Below are 13,768 nucleotides of genomic sequence, written 5' to 3'. Positions count from 1 at the left end.
CAGAAATGCGTCTAACAAATGATGACTGATCTGCATGTTCATGAGGGAAAGAAGGATTTGATCCCCTTCACAAAACATGACTTAGTACTTGGTGGCAAATCCCTTGTTGGCCATCACAGAGGTCAGATGTTTCCTGTAGTTGGCCCCCAGGTTCGCACACATCTCAAGAGGGATTTTGGCCCACTGCTCTTGGCAGATCCTCTCCAAGTCATTAAGGTTTGGTGGCTGACGTTTGGCAACTCGAACTTTCAGCTCCCTCCACAGATTTTCAATCGGCTAGGCCACTCCAGGACCTTAATGTGCTTCTTCTTGAGCCACTCCTTTGTTGCCTTGGCCGTGTGTTTTGGGTCATTGTCATGCTGGAACACCCATCCACCACCCATTTTCAGTGCCCTGGCTGAGGGAAGAAGGTTCTCACCCAAGATTTGAGGGTACATTGCCCCATCCATCGTCCTTTTGATGCGGTGCAGTTGTCCTGTCCCCTAAGCAGAAAAACCCCCCAAAGCAGAATGTTTCCACCACCATGTTTCACAGTTGGGATGGTGTTCTTGGGGTCATAGGCAGCGTTCCTCCTCCTCCAAACACGGCGAGTTGAATTGATGCCAAAGAGCTGGATTTTGGTCTCATCTGACCACAACACTTTCCACCAGTCCTCCTCTGCATCATTCAGATGTTCAGTGGCAGACTTCAGACGGGCCTGGACATGGGCTTTCTTGAGCAGAGGGACCTTGCGGGCACTGCAGGATTTCAGTCCTTGTCGGCGTAGTGTGTTACCAATTGTTTTCTTGGTGACTGCGGTCCCAGCTGCCTGGAGATCATTGACAAGATCCTCACGTGTAGTTCTGGGATGATTCCTCACTGTTCTCATGATCATTGACACTCCACGAGGTGAGATCTTGCATGGTGCACCAGACCTAGGGAGACTGACACTTGTTTTGTGTTTCTTCCATTTGTGAATGATTGCACCAACTGTTGTCACCTTCTCACCAAGCTGCTTGGCCATAGTTTGGTAGCCCAGTCTACAAAACTATGTCCCTGACATCCCTGGACAGCTCTTTGGTCTTTGCCATGGTGGAGAGTTTAGAATCTGATGGTTTGATTGCTCCTGTGGACAGGTGTCTTTTATACAGGTAACACAATGAGATTAGCAGCACTCCCTTTAAGAGACTGCTTCTAATCTCAGCTTGTTACCTGTATGAAAGACACCTGGGAGCCAGAAATCCTGCTGAATGATAGGGGATCAAATCCTTCTTTCCCTCATGAACATGCAGATCCGTCATCATTTGTTAGACGCATTTCTGCTGAATTTGTTGTTGTTATTCTGTCTCTCAGTGTTACACCGAACATTCCATTGTTAGACCGATCATTTCTGTGTGAGGGGCGAACATTCCATTGTTAGACCGATCATTTCTGTGTGAGGGGCAAACATTCAACATCAGCCGGGGAGCAAATACGCATTTCCTTCACTGTATATTGCCTCTACAGTTTGTTCTTTCTACATAAGCGTGATCCCAGACATGGCCCCAACCTATAAGGAGAAGCCACATGGCGATGAGTTAATTTCGGGCTTTTCCTTCTATATACAGTTGTGGCCAAAATTATTCAACCCCCAATGCTGTAAAGGGGTTTAGGGACTATAGTGTACATTTGGAATTGTATTCAGAATCAAATCCTACAAGGACGTTGTAACTACCCAAATGCAACTAAAATGACATCAATTGTTTATGTAATACAGTAGTAAATGGTTCTTATGTGGTTTCTTCATTGCCACAATTATTCAACCCCTTAAAGACTACCACTCTGAAGAACAGAGGTTCATACAGGTGCTTTCCATCAGGTATTGAAAACACCTGTGGATGTCACCGAGCAGCAATCAAGCATAATAAGCACCAATTAGGCAGCTTTAAAATGACTGTGATACTCAGCTCCTTCTAGACATTTACTGGTGTGGTTACAAACATGGTGAAGGCAAGAGAATGGTCCAGGAAGACAAGAGAAGAGGTGATTTCTCTTCACAGGAAGGGCAATGGCTATAAGAAGATTGCAAAGATGTTAAACATACCAAGAGACACCTTAGGAAGCATCATTCGCAAATTCAAGGCAAAGGGCACTGTTGAAACGCTACCTGGTCGTGGCAGAAAGAAGATGCTGACTTCGACTGCTGTGCGCTACCTGAAGCGTAGAGTGGAGAGAAGTCCCCGTGTGACTGCTGAGGAACTGAGAAAAGATTTGTCAGATGTGGGTACAGAAGTTTCAGCCCAGACAATAAGACGCACACTGCGTAATGAAGGCCTCCGTGCCAGAACTCCCAGGCGTACCCCCTTGCTGTCTCCAAAGAATAAGAAGAGTCGACTGCAGTATGCCAAAAGCCATGTGGACAAACCACAAAAGTTGTGGGATAGTGTTCTGTGGACTGATGAAACAAAATTAGAACTGTTTGGGCCCATGGATCAACGCTATGTTTGGAGGAGGAAGAACAAGGCCTATGATGAAAAGAACACCTTGCCTACTGTGAAGCATGGTGGAGGGTCAATCATGCTTTGGGGCTGTTTTGCTTCTGCAGGTACAGGGAAGCTTCAGCGTGTGCAAGGTACCATGAATTCTCTTCAGTACCAGGAGATATTGGATGGAAACGTGATGCAGTCCGTCACACACCTGAGGCTTGGGAGACGTTGGACCTTTCAACAGGACAATGATCCCAAGCATACCTCCAAGTCCACTAGAGCATGGTTGCAGAGGAAAGGCTGGAACATTTTGGAGTGGCCATCGCAGTCACCAGACTTAAATCCGATTGAGAACCTCTGGTGGGACTTAAAGAAAGCAGTTGCAGTGCGCAAGCCTAAGAATGTGACTGAACTGGAGGCCTTTGCCCATGAAGAATGGGCGAAGATACCCGTAGATCGCTGCAAGACACTTGTGTCAAGCTATGCTTCACGTTTAAAAGCTGTTATAACTGTAAAAGGATGCTGTACTAAGTACTAAGATTGAATGTCACTTGGGGGTTGAATAAAACTGATAATGCTGTGAGCACAGAAAAGACATTTGTGGTTATTTCATTATAACTGTTATGTTATATTTGTCTGACCTACAAGTGCCTCTTTAATGTAAATGTAAGCAAGATGACTGAATGATCAAAAGCAATGTCAAACTGGCCAAAACACTCAATTTCAGTGGGGGTTGAATAATTTTGGCCACAACTGTACATAATATGTTTGATAGGTAAAGCAGAACCCCGGCCAAAAATTTAAATATAAAAAAAACCCAGATGCATTATGGACCGTCAGTGCAGAGATTTCCCCCGCAGTACTTTTTTCTGCCTCTAGATGTCCTCAGTCTGATAACCAGCATCATTCAACACAGTTTGTCTGAGCTGAGATGATCCCGGACGCACCCCCAACCTAATAGAAGCAGCACAGCGATGAGTTCATCTCGAGCTGTTTCTTCTATATAAGTAATAGGTAGGTAGGTAAAGGTAAAGGAGAACCCCAGCCAAAAATTAAAAATATAAAAAAAAACTCAGCTGCAATATGGACCTTCAATGCAGAGATTTCCATCCCCCCCAGCAGTACTTTTTCTGCCACTGGACATCTTCAATCCGATAACCAGGATCATTCAACACAGTTCTGAGTCCAGATCATCCCGGACGCACCCCCAACCAAAAAGGAGAAGCAGCGCGGTGATGAGTTCAGCTCAGGTCTGTTCTATATAAGTGATATGTTTGATAAGTAAAGCAGAACCTCATCCAAAAATGAAAATATAAAATTAAATTCCGCTGCATTATGGACCTGCATTGCTGTGATTTCTTTTTTTCTGCCACTGAATGTTCCCTGATGACCACAGTCATTGAACCCAGTTCCTCTGAATCCAGATCCTCCCGGACGAGCCCCCAACCTAAAAGGAGAAGCAGTACAACAATGAGCTCGTCTCCTTGTCACTCTGCTCTCTCCTCCCATCAGCATGCTTCTTGCTAGAGCATGAACTGATCAGTTCCTTGTGCTGCTTCTTCCTCTCAGACTCCTGCTCTGCTGTACCACAACTGCAATAGGCTGACACCAGGTCAGGGTCAGGTACTTACACCGCTGGCACGTTTAATGATGTATTAATGATCACAGAGCTGCATGAAATCTTTCCGGAGTTCTGCTTTAAATAGTCTTTGGAGATCAGAACCAGGGGCGGACTGACCATTTGGAAATTCGGGCACTGCCCGAGGGCCCGAGGTCAGTAGGGGGCCCCATGAGATGCCCCTAGTACCTTTTTAATAGGCTTTTTTGAGTTTGGGCAAGGACACAGGGGCCCCATGATTCCTTATTGCCTCGGGGCCCCATGAGTTGTCGGTCCGCCCCTGGTTGGAACGTAAGGCCAAAAGAGGAACAAGAGGATTTGATCCTAAAAGCGGGAAAGTCCCTCCACACAAGGGACAGTTGGGTGCCAGGCAGAGGCAGACTGAGCATTTGGGTGTACGGGCACTGCCCGAGGGCCCAGGTTCAGTAGGGGGCCCCATCAGATGCCCCTAGTACCTTTCATAGGCTTTTTTGGGTGTGGTTTGAGTGTGGGTGAGGACACAGGGGCCCCATGATCCCCTATTGCCCGGGGGGCCCCATGAGTTGTCAGTCCGCCCCTGGTGCCAGGATGTATACCTGGTGGATTCTGTAGAGAGGCTTACTAATGCCTCCTTGGTGCAGTTACCAGTATGTCCAGCAGGGGGTGCTGCTAGTTTACTACAGTGACAGTACACTCCACAAATCCAAATATTCGCTGCATGGATTGGCTGCATATCATTCATCAGGACTCAGGCGTATTGCAGAGCGCGCCATGAGACAGATATGAAGGACCTTCTGCACGTACATCCTGTATAATACAAAGACAATATTCTCTATGCAGGCTCTAATCATGTCAAACACCCACAAGGCAGCCCATGCGATCTGTACATAGGATGGAAAGGGTTGTGTAGGAAATCTGTAACAAATGCATGAAAGAGACTTTTCTTTACTTTCCTCCCGTGACAGGGTGACGTGGTGGTTCTGTGCCTTCCCGTACAGCTTACTGATCTTCGTGTATGACGAAGTGCGCAAATTGATCCTGCGCCGTGACCCCGGAGGTAAGAACGATTGACACTCGGATCTCTCCTCCAGACACAGTGGAACACCGATCATCGTACGGGACCTTACAAATTTACATAATTGGTGTCAGTGGAAGGAATAATACCCCATAATTGGTGTCACTAGGAGGAATAGTGCCCCATCATTGGTGTCAGTGGGAGGAATAGTGCCCCATAACTTGTGTCAGTGGGAGGAATAGTGCCCCATCATTGGTGTCAGTGGGAGGAATAGTGCCCCATCATTGGTGTCAGTGGGAGGAATAGTGCCCCATCATTGGTATCAGTGGGAGGAATAGTGCCCCATCATTGGTGTCAGTGGGGGGAATAGTGCCCCATAACTTGTGTCAGTGGGAGGAACAGTGCCCCATCATTGGTGTCAGTGGGAGGAATAGTGCCCCATCATTGGTGTCAGTGGGAGGAATAGTGCCCCATCATTGGTATCAGTGGGAGGAACAGTGCCCCATCATTGGTGTCAGTGGGAGGAATAGTGCCCCATCATTGGTGTCAGTGGGAGGAATAGTGCCCCATCATTGGTATCAGTGGGAGGAATAGTGCCCCATCATTGGTGTCAGTGGGAGGAATAGTGCCCCATCATTGGTGTCAGTGGGAGGAATAGTGCCCCATAACTTGTGTCAATGGGAGGAATAGTGCCCCATCATTGGTATCAGTGGGAGGGATAGTGCCCCATCATTGGTATCAGTGGGAGGAATCGTGCCCCATCATTGGTGTCAGTGGGAGGAATAGTGCCCCATCATTGGTGTCAGTGGGAGGAATAGTGCCCCATCATTGGTGTCAGTGGGAGGAATAGTTCCCCATCATTGGTGTCAGTGGGAGGAATAGTGTCCCATCATTGGTGTCAGTGGGAGGAATAGTGCCCCGTCATTGGTGTCAGTGAGAGGAATAGTGCCCCATCATTGGTATCAGTGGGAGGAATATCTGTCTTTGGTGACAGTGGAAGGGATGGTGCCTCGTATCAGTGGACTGCCCCCAGAACCAGATATAGGCAAGCAAAGGGCCACATTTCGGAGACCCGTGCATAAAGCAGATTATTCACAACAGCTGTGTGAATACAGAAATCATGCGCGCAGTGAATGCTCGATAACTAGACCCCCTAAGGCATTTTATCTGTCATGACCAGGGGGGGGGGGGGTGGATGGTGTCAGTAAATGTTCTACTTTATAAAAAGCACTTCTCTATCTTCTCTTGAACGCCGACTAACTCTGCAGTAGTTCCTGATTATGTTCCTTCTTACGTTTCCAGGATGGGTGGAGAAAGAGTCGTACTATTAAGGACTTGGCATGCCAGGAAGGAACCATCTGAGAAGGAAGAATGCCGATGCCGTGGATTAGTCGGTTTCATAATACCCTAAGCATTAGTTTATTTTAACCTGCTGTGTAAGCTCGGGGGTGGGGGGGAGGGGAAAGGTTGATGACACCAGCGGGGGGCGTAAGTGGTCAAGTCAGCTTATCCTTTTTGGTCGAAGTTTTGAAAGCTTCCCGATCTTCGCAAAAGGTCCACTTTAGCCTTTCAAGAAATTGTAGGTACGGCACAGAAACTTTTTTTTTCTTTTCCAAATCTGCACCTCATTCACCGAAAAAATTGTAACAATACTCCAACCGAATCCACCGTCGATATTGCATGATCTCCTAAATATTTGATGTTCGTTGAAGTCTATCTAAAGCCAAAGTTTTGGATGAAGTGTGGAAGAATGGCTACTCGGGAGATTCGCCCTTTTCTTTTCGTCCTGGTGGCCACCGTCATAGAGACATCACGTGGCTGGAAGCCCAAAAATTCCATAGCTGGAGGTGGCCACGTAGCGTTTCCCTTTGGCTTTGAAGAGATTTTCTTCCTGTTGTCCTGACAGATGACGAAGGAAAATCTCCCTGAGGGGACACGCACAGAAAAAAAAATACCAACTCTTCACCAATCCAAAATTTTTCAAAAAATTACTTTAGATACACTTTAATGGGAACTGCATGAGGGACCGTCATGGGCCAACGTTGAAGTCCTCTACTTAACGAAACTGGGTGTCCGATGGATGAAACACCACTAAGGTTTAAAAAAAAATGGTTGGAACCGTTTCTCAAAGTGAATCGGTCAAACAGGAGGACTTCCAGTCGCCATCATCCATTGGATATTCTATGCCGCCAAGTGAAGCATTTTCAGAACGTTCTTGAGTGTCTCTTAGCTGCCACTTTTTAAATCCCAAGGATGGTTCAGAAGTTGAGTTGGTTGTTCAATTCCTTGATTGGACAAGCTTCTTCCATGGTTGAGGCCTAGGAAACCGTACACATACCTGCCGGTCTCAGTAAGTATTCAATAATACGGTAGGCTCAGGAGATGGAAGAAACGCTCGGTTCACCCACCCGTTGAGTTGCTTGTTCAACTCTTTGATTGGACAACCTTCTTCCATGGTTGAGGCCTTGTAAACCATACACATACCTACTGGTCTCAATAAGTAACCAATAATATTGTAGTCTCAGGAGATGGAAGAAATGCTTAGTTCACCCACCCGTTGAGTTGCTTGTTCAATTCCTTGATTGGACAACCTTCTTTCATGTTTGAGGCCTAGGAAACCGTACATATACCTACTGGTCTCTGTAAGTAACCAATAATACGGTAGACTCAGGAGATGGAAGAAACGCTCAGTTCACCCACCCATTGAGTTGCTTGTTCAACTCTTTGATTGGACAACCTTCTTTCATGGTTGAGGCTCAGGAGATGGAAGAAACGTTCGGTTCACCCACTCGTTGAGTTACTTGTTCAACTCTTTGATTGGACAACCTTCTTCCATGGTTGAGGCCTAGGAAACCGTACACATACCTGCCAGTCTCAGTAAGTATCCAATAATACGGGAGGCTCAGGAGATGGAAGAAACGCTCGGTTCACCCACCCGTTGAGTTGCTTGTTCAACTCTTTGATTGGACAACCTTCTTCCATGGTTGAGGCCTAGGAAACTGTACACATACCTGCCAGTCTCAGTAAGTATCCAATAATTTGGGAGGCTCAGGAGATGGAAGAAACGCTTGGTTCACCCACCCATTGAGTTGTTTGTTCAATTCTTTGATTGGACAACCTTCTTCCATGGTTGAGGCCTTGTAAACCATACATATACCTACTGGTCTCAGTAAGTAACCAATAATATAGAAGGCTTAGGAGATGGAAGAAACGCTCGGTTCACCCACCTGTTGAGTTGCTTGTTCAACTCTTTGATTGGACAACCTTCTTCCATGGTTTAGGCTTAGGAAACCGTACACATACCTACTGGTCTCAGCAAGTAACCAATAATATGGTAGGCTCAGGAGATGGAAGAAATGCTCAGTTCACCCACCCATTGAGTTGTTTGTTCAACTCTTTGATTGGACAACCTTCTTCCATGGATGAAGCCTAGGAAACCATACACATACCTACTGAACTCCGTAAGTAACCAATAATGTGGAAGCCTCAGGAGATAGAAGAAACGCTCCGTTGAACAACAACCCCTTGAGTTGGTTGATCAGTTCTCTGACTGGACAACTTCCTTCCATGGTTGAGGCCTCAAGACCCACACACATACCTGCCGGTCAATATAGAAACCTCCAAAGATGGAAGAAACACTCAGTTCACCCCCCACTTTTGACATTTCAGACCACATTGACCGCATTGGGTGGAGTTATCAAGGGAAAGGGCGCTCCCCATTCAGTAAATGTCCCCCTTGGCGGTGTATTAAAATCCAATAATGATCGTGATTGACGTCCTCCTTAAAGGGTAGCTGTAAGGATCGAAAAATATAGGACCTACCATGGCTGATTTAGTTTACAGGAACTGTAGGCTCCAGGGAAGCTAAGCCAGATATGGCACCTCCAATTTTCTTTCCTGGCAGAGGTGGCAGCCATTTTTTTAAAACCCAACTCGTATTTCGAGAATCGATTTGCTAAGCCGTCCGTGATGTCAGTAGGTTCTTCTGTTAGGTCCACAATTCCCTGGAAGTTCACAGGCAGAGCCATTGTTCAAGTGACAAAATGGCGGCCGTCACGCCAATGATGGGTATGCATTCAACTATCAAGGATGACCCGGTGCCCCCTGTTCCTTCTAGGTGATCCATACAGTGTCTTGCCTTACTTTTTACTGTCCTATATAACCCTGTACTTTATATAACGTTTGTTTGTAAAGACTACCTTGTCACATTTATAGAGTCTTGGCTGGTTTTTTTTTGCGCCGTTGACCACCAGTCCGCCCCACTGGAAAACCTGGCAAACTGGGAACCCCTGCATGCAAAGCATGGGAGAAATTCTCAAACACGCCCACTTCAGCCTCCTCGCTCTCTCTCCCGTACAGAAATTCTCACATTCACTTCACAGATAATTCTTCAGGGGATGAGGAGCTCTGGATCAGTCCAGGTGTATATGAAAGGTTCAATGTTTTTATGTTGGAATCAATTGGCAACTCTGTGGCCCCTTTCACACGGGTTCCGTATGTTTTCATCAGTCTGTTTACGGATGAAAAATGCCGCGCCCCCCCCTTTCTATTTCTATGGACTAGCGGATGTAAACGGAGGATTGAAAAATGAATGTAAAAGGATGAAAACAGATGTACACAGAAGAAAAACAGATGTAAATGGACGAAAACCGGATGTAAACAGATGAAAAATGGATGTAAATGGATGTACACAGATGAAAAATGGATGTAAACGGATGTACACAGATAAAAACGGAGGATCATCTGTTTATATCCGTTAATGTCCGCATCCGTTAACATCCGTTTTTTGAATGGAAGAAAAGCCAATTCTCTTCCTTTATAAAAAGAAACAGAACAGACAAAAAACAGATGTAAATAGGTGAAAACCGATGTAAACGGATGAAAACAGATGTAAACTGACAAAAATGGATCTAAGCGGATGTAAATGGATGCAAAATGGAGGTAAATGGAGGAAAACGGACGAAAAACCGATGTAAACTGACAAAAACGGGTGTAAACAGATGAAAACATATGTAAACGGATGAAAACATATGTAAATGGGCGAAAAACGTATGTAAACTGACAAAACGGATGTAACCATGAAAACGGCTGAAAAACAGATGTAAACGGATGAAAAATGGATGCAAATGGATGAAAACGGATGTAAAAAGACAAAAAAACTGATGCAAATGGATGAAAACGGATGTACATGGACAGAAAAATGGATGTAAATAGATGTACACAGATGAAAAACGGATGTAAATGGATGAAAATGGATGTACACGGACAAAAAAAAGGATTTAAATGGAGGAAAACGAATGTACACGGATGAGCAATGGATATACACAGATGAAAAACATGGACAAAAACGGATGTACTTGGACAAAAACGGATGTAAACGGATGTACGCAGATGAAAAATGGATGTAAACAGACAAAAACGGATGAACACGGGTGAAAAACAGATGTAAATAGACAAAAATGGATGTACATGGACGAAAACCAGATGTAAACGGATAAAAACAGATATACACGGCCAAAAAACAGATGCTGATCGATTAAAACGGATGTACATGGATGAAACATGGATGTAAACGGACGAAAACAGATGTACACGGATGAAAAACAGATGTAAATGGATGAAAACGTATGTACACGGACGAAAAATGGATGTTAATGGATTAAAACAGATGTACATGGACAAAAATGGATGTAAACAGACAAAAACAGATGTACACGGATGAAAAACGGATGTAAATGGATGAAAATAGATGTAAATGGATGAAAAGTGATGTAAAAGGACAAAAACGGATGTACACAGCCGAAAAAAGGATGTAAATGGATGAAAACGGATGTACATGGGCGAAAAAAGGATGTAAGTGGATGAAAACGGATGTACATGGACGAAAAACAGATGTACACATACGAAAAACGGATGTAAATGGATGTACACGGATGGAAAATGGATGTAAATGGATGTAAACAGATGTACATGGATGAAAACGGATGTGGATGGATGAAAAACATGTAAAGGGATGAAAAACGGATGTAAACAGATGAAAACGGCCAAAAAAGGATGTAAATGAATGAAAACAGATGTAAACGGGCGGAAAACAGATGTAAATAGACAAAAAATGGATGTAAACGGACAAAAATGGATGTAAATGGACAAAAACGGAGAAAAACGGATGTAAACGAATAAAAAACGGATGTAAACGGATGAAAAACTGATGTGAACTGATCCAATTTTTCTTGGAAAAAAACATGAATGAACCGATGGAAAAAAACGGAACGCCCGCGTGAAAGGGGCCTATGGAATCTATTCATAAAACAATTTGCTGCACGAATCTGACACACATTTTCAAAAGTCGCCCCACAGTTGCGATATTTTGTCCAACACGATTATTTCCTATGATCGCAAGCGCCATCTAGCGGCCATAAGGCGGTATTTCCTTAAAAAATATATGGGTTAAGAAAAAAAAAACGCATTGCGGCCACTAGGTGGCGCTGTCATAGGAAATGATCATATTAGAAAATGTCAGCGATTTTTTTTTTTTCGTTCAACATTTTTTGACCAATAGGATGGTTTTGGTTTTATAGGAAAAATAGGATAACGGGTGGAATCGCCACTCCACACATACAATTCCAACATGATGTTCTATTCAAGATCGCCGAGGCACATTCAACGCGTTTCGGCGGTCGCGCCCCCCTTCTTCAGAGCTCACGAATGTATCAAACCGTAGATGTATCCAATGTCTTATCTAAAACAATTAAATCATTTGTATTCCTGTTGTTATGGATACGACATCAATGATATATGTTTCTATGGGTTTATGTATTCATTGCCCTGAAGAAGTGACAGCTGCCGAAACGCGTTGGATTTTCCTCGGCAAGCTTCAATAAAATGTTTTTTCTGGACTTTTATACATTCTATGTTTAATCCCAGATAGGAAATAGAGAGAGAGGAAGTCACGCAATATTTGTTCGGGCCCCTTGAACGCAGGGAATTCTCCACTACAGGTTGCTCCGCCCCACCGCCACTTGAGATCTGGGTGTCAGAGGCAGAGCAAGCCGTCCAAGCTCACCAATGGAATGCAGGAGAAGGAAGACTCTGCACATCAGAGGGATCATTAGTAGGCATGGTTATTGTGTGGGATATCCACAGTACCCGCCCTAGGGCACCTATTCAACGCGTTTCACCCACAAGGGTTTATTTGTAGAGGGCTTTATTCTTTGTACTAGTGACTCCGTAGGGGTCACTAGTATCCATCTTTAATGCGCAGGAGATTCACAAACATGGCTCTGACAGCACCCGCCCTAGGACGCCTGTTCAACGCGTTTCACCCACAAGGGATTAATTATAAAGGGCTTTATTGTTTTTTTTACAAAGGAGGTCACCACACACCGGAGGAGTCATTATATCATATTTATTGTGCAGGCTGTTCACAAACATGGCTCTGACAGCACCCGCCCTAGGACACCTATTCAACGCGTTTCACCAGCAAGGGCTTATTTGTTGTTTATGAAGAAGGAGGTCACCACACACTGGAGGATTCATTTGTCTCTATGTTTATTGTGCAGGATATTCACAAACATGGCTCTGACAGCACCCGCTCTAGGACACCTATTCAACGTGTTTCACCCACAAGGGCTTATTATAGAGGGCTTTATTGTTCTTTATGAAGAAAGAGGTCACCACACACCAGAGGGGTCACTAGTATCCATCTTTATTGTGCAGGAGATTCACAAACATGGCTCTGACAGTACCAGGCCTGGGACACCTATTCAACGCATTTCACCCACAAGGGCTTAATTATAAAGGGCTTTATTTTTTTTATGAAGAAGGAGGTCACCACACACCAGAGGGGTCATTAGTATCCATCTTTATTGTGCAGGATATTCACAAACATGGCTCTGACAGTACCCACTCTAGGATGCCCTCCAACGCGTTTCACCCACAAAGACTTATTTGTAGAAGGCTTTATTGTTCTTTATGAAGAAGGAGGTCACCACACACTGGAGGAGTGACTAGTAGCCATCTTTATTGTGCAGGATATCTACAAACATGGCTCTGACAGTACTCACCCTAGGATGTCTAACCAACGCGTTTCACCCACAAGGACATATTTGTAGAGAGCTATATTGTTTTTTTTACGAACAAGGAGGTCACCACACACTGGAGGAGTCATTAGTATCCATCTTTAATGTGCAGGATATCCACAAAAATGGCTATGACAGTACCCGCCCTAGGACACCTATTCAACGCGCTTCACCCACAAGGGCTTAATTATAAGGGGCTTTATTTTTTTTTTACGAAGAAGGAGGTCACCACACACTGGAGGATTCATTCGTATCTATGTTTATTGTGCAGGATATCCACAAACATGGCTCTGACAGTACCCATTCTAGGACACCGATTCAACGCGTTTCGCCCACAAGGGCTTATTATAGAGGGCTTTATTGTTCTTTATGAAGAAAGAGGTCACCACACACCGAAGGGGTCACTAGTATCCATTTTTATTGTGCAGGATATTCATAAACATGGCTCTGACAGTGGCCGCCCTAGGACATCTATTTAACGCGTTTCACCTACAAAGGCTTAACTATAAAGGACTTTATTGCTCTTTTTGAAGAAGGAGGTCACCACACACCGGAGGGTTCACTAGTATCCATCTTTGTTGTACAGGATATTCACAAACATGGCTCTGACAGTACCCACCCTAGGATGCCTAAC

The 13,768-nt window shown here is 44.7% G+C and overlaps 1 protein-coding gene across 1 annotated transcript in view; it reads left to right on the top strand.

The window, feature by feature from the left end:
- Window positions 1-9,268, top strand: part of LOC149432801 (sodium/potassium-transporting ATPase subunit alpha-2) — a 63,844-nt gene extending 54,576 nt beyond the window's left edge. The window contains exons 22-23 of the mRNA XM_089664929.1: window positions 5,007-5,098; window positions 6,359-9,268. Of these exons, the coding sequence (XP_089521055.1) occupies window positions 5,007-5,098; window positions 6,359-6,387 (121 nt within the window). The 3' untranslated portion in view covers window positions 6,388-9,268. The remainder of the gene's footprint in view (window positions 1-5,006; window positions 5,099-6,358) is intronic.
- The last annotated feature ends 4,500 nt before the right edge of the window (window positions 9,269-13,768 follow it).

Source organism: Staurois parvus, unplaced genomic scaffold (genome assembly GCF_062004578.1).
Source record: "Staurois parvus isolate SC_StPar_1 unplaced genomic scaffold, SC_StPar_1.0 ptg002105l, whole genome shotgun sequence".
Lineage (NCBI taxonomy): Eukaryota > Metazoa > Chordata > Amphibia > Anura > Ranidae > Staurois > Staurois parvus.
The sequence above is the reverse complement of the archived record's forward strand: the minus strand, read 5'-3'. Positions and strand labels throughout refer to the sequence as shown.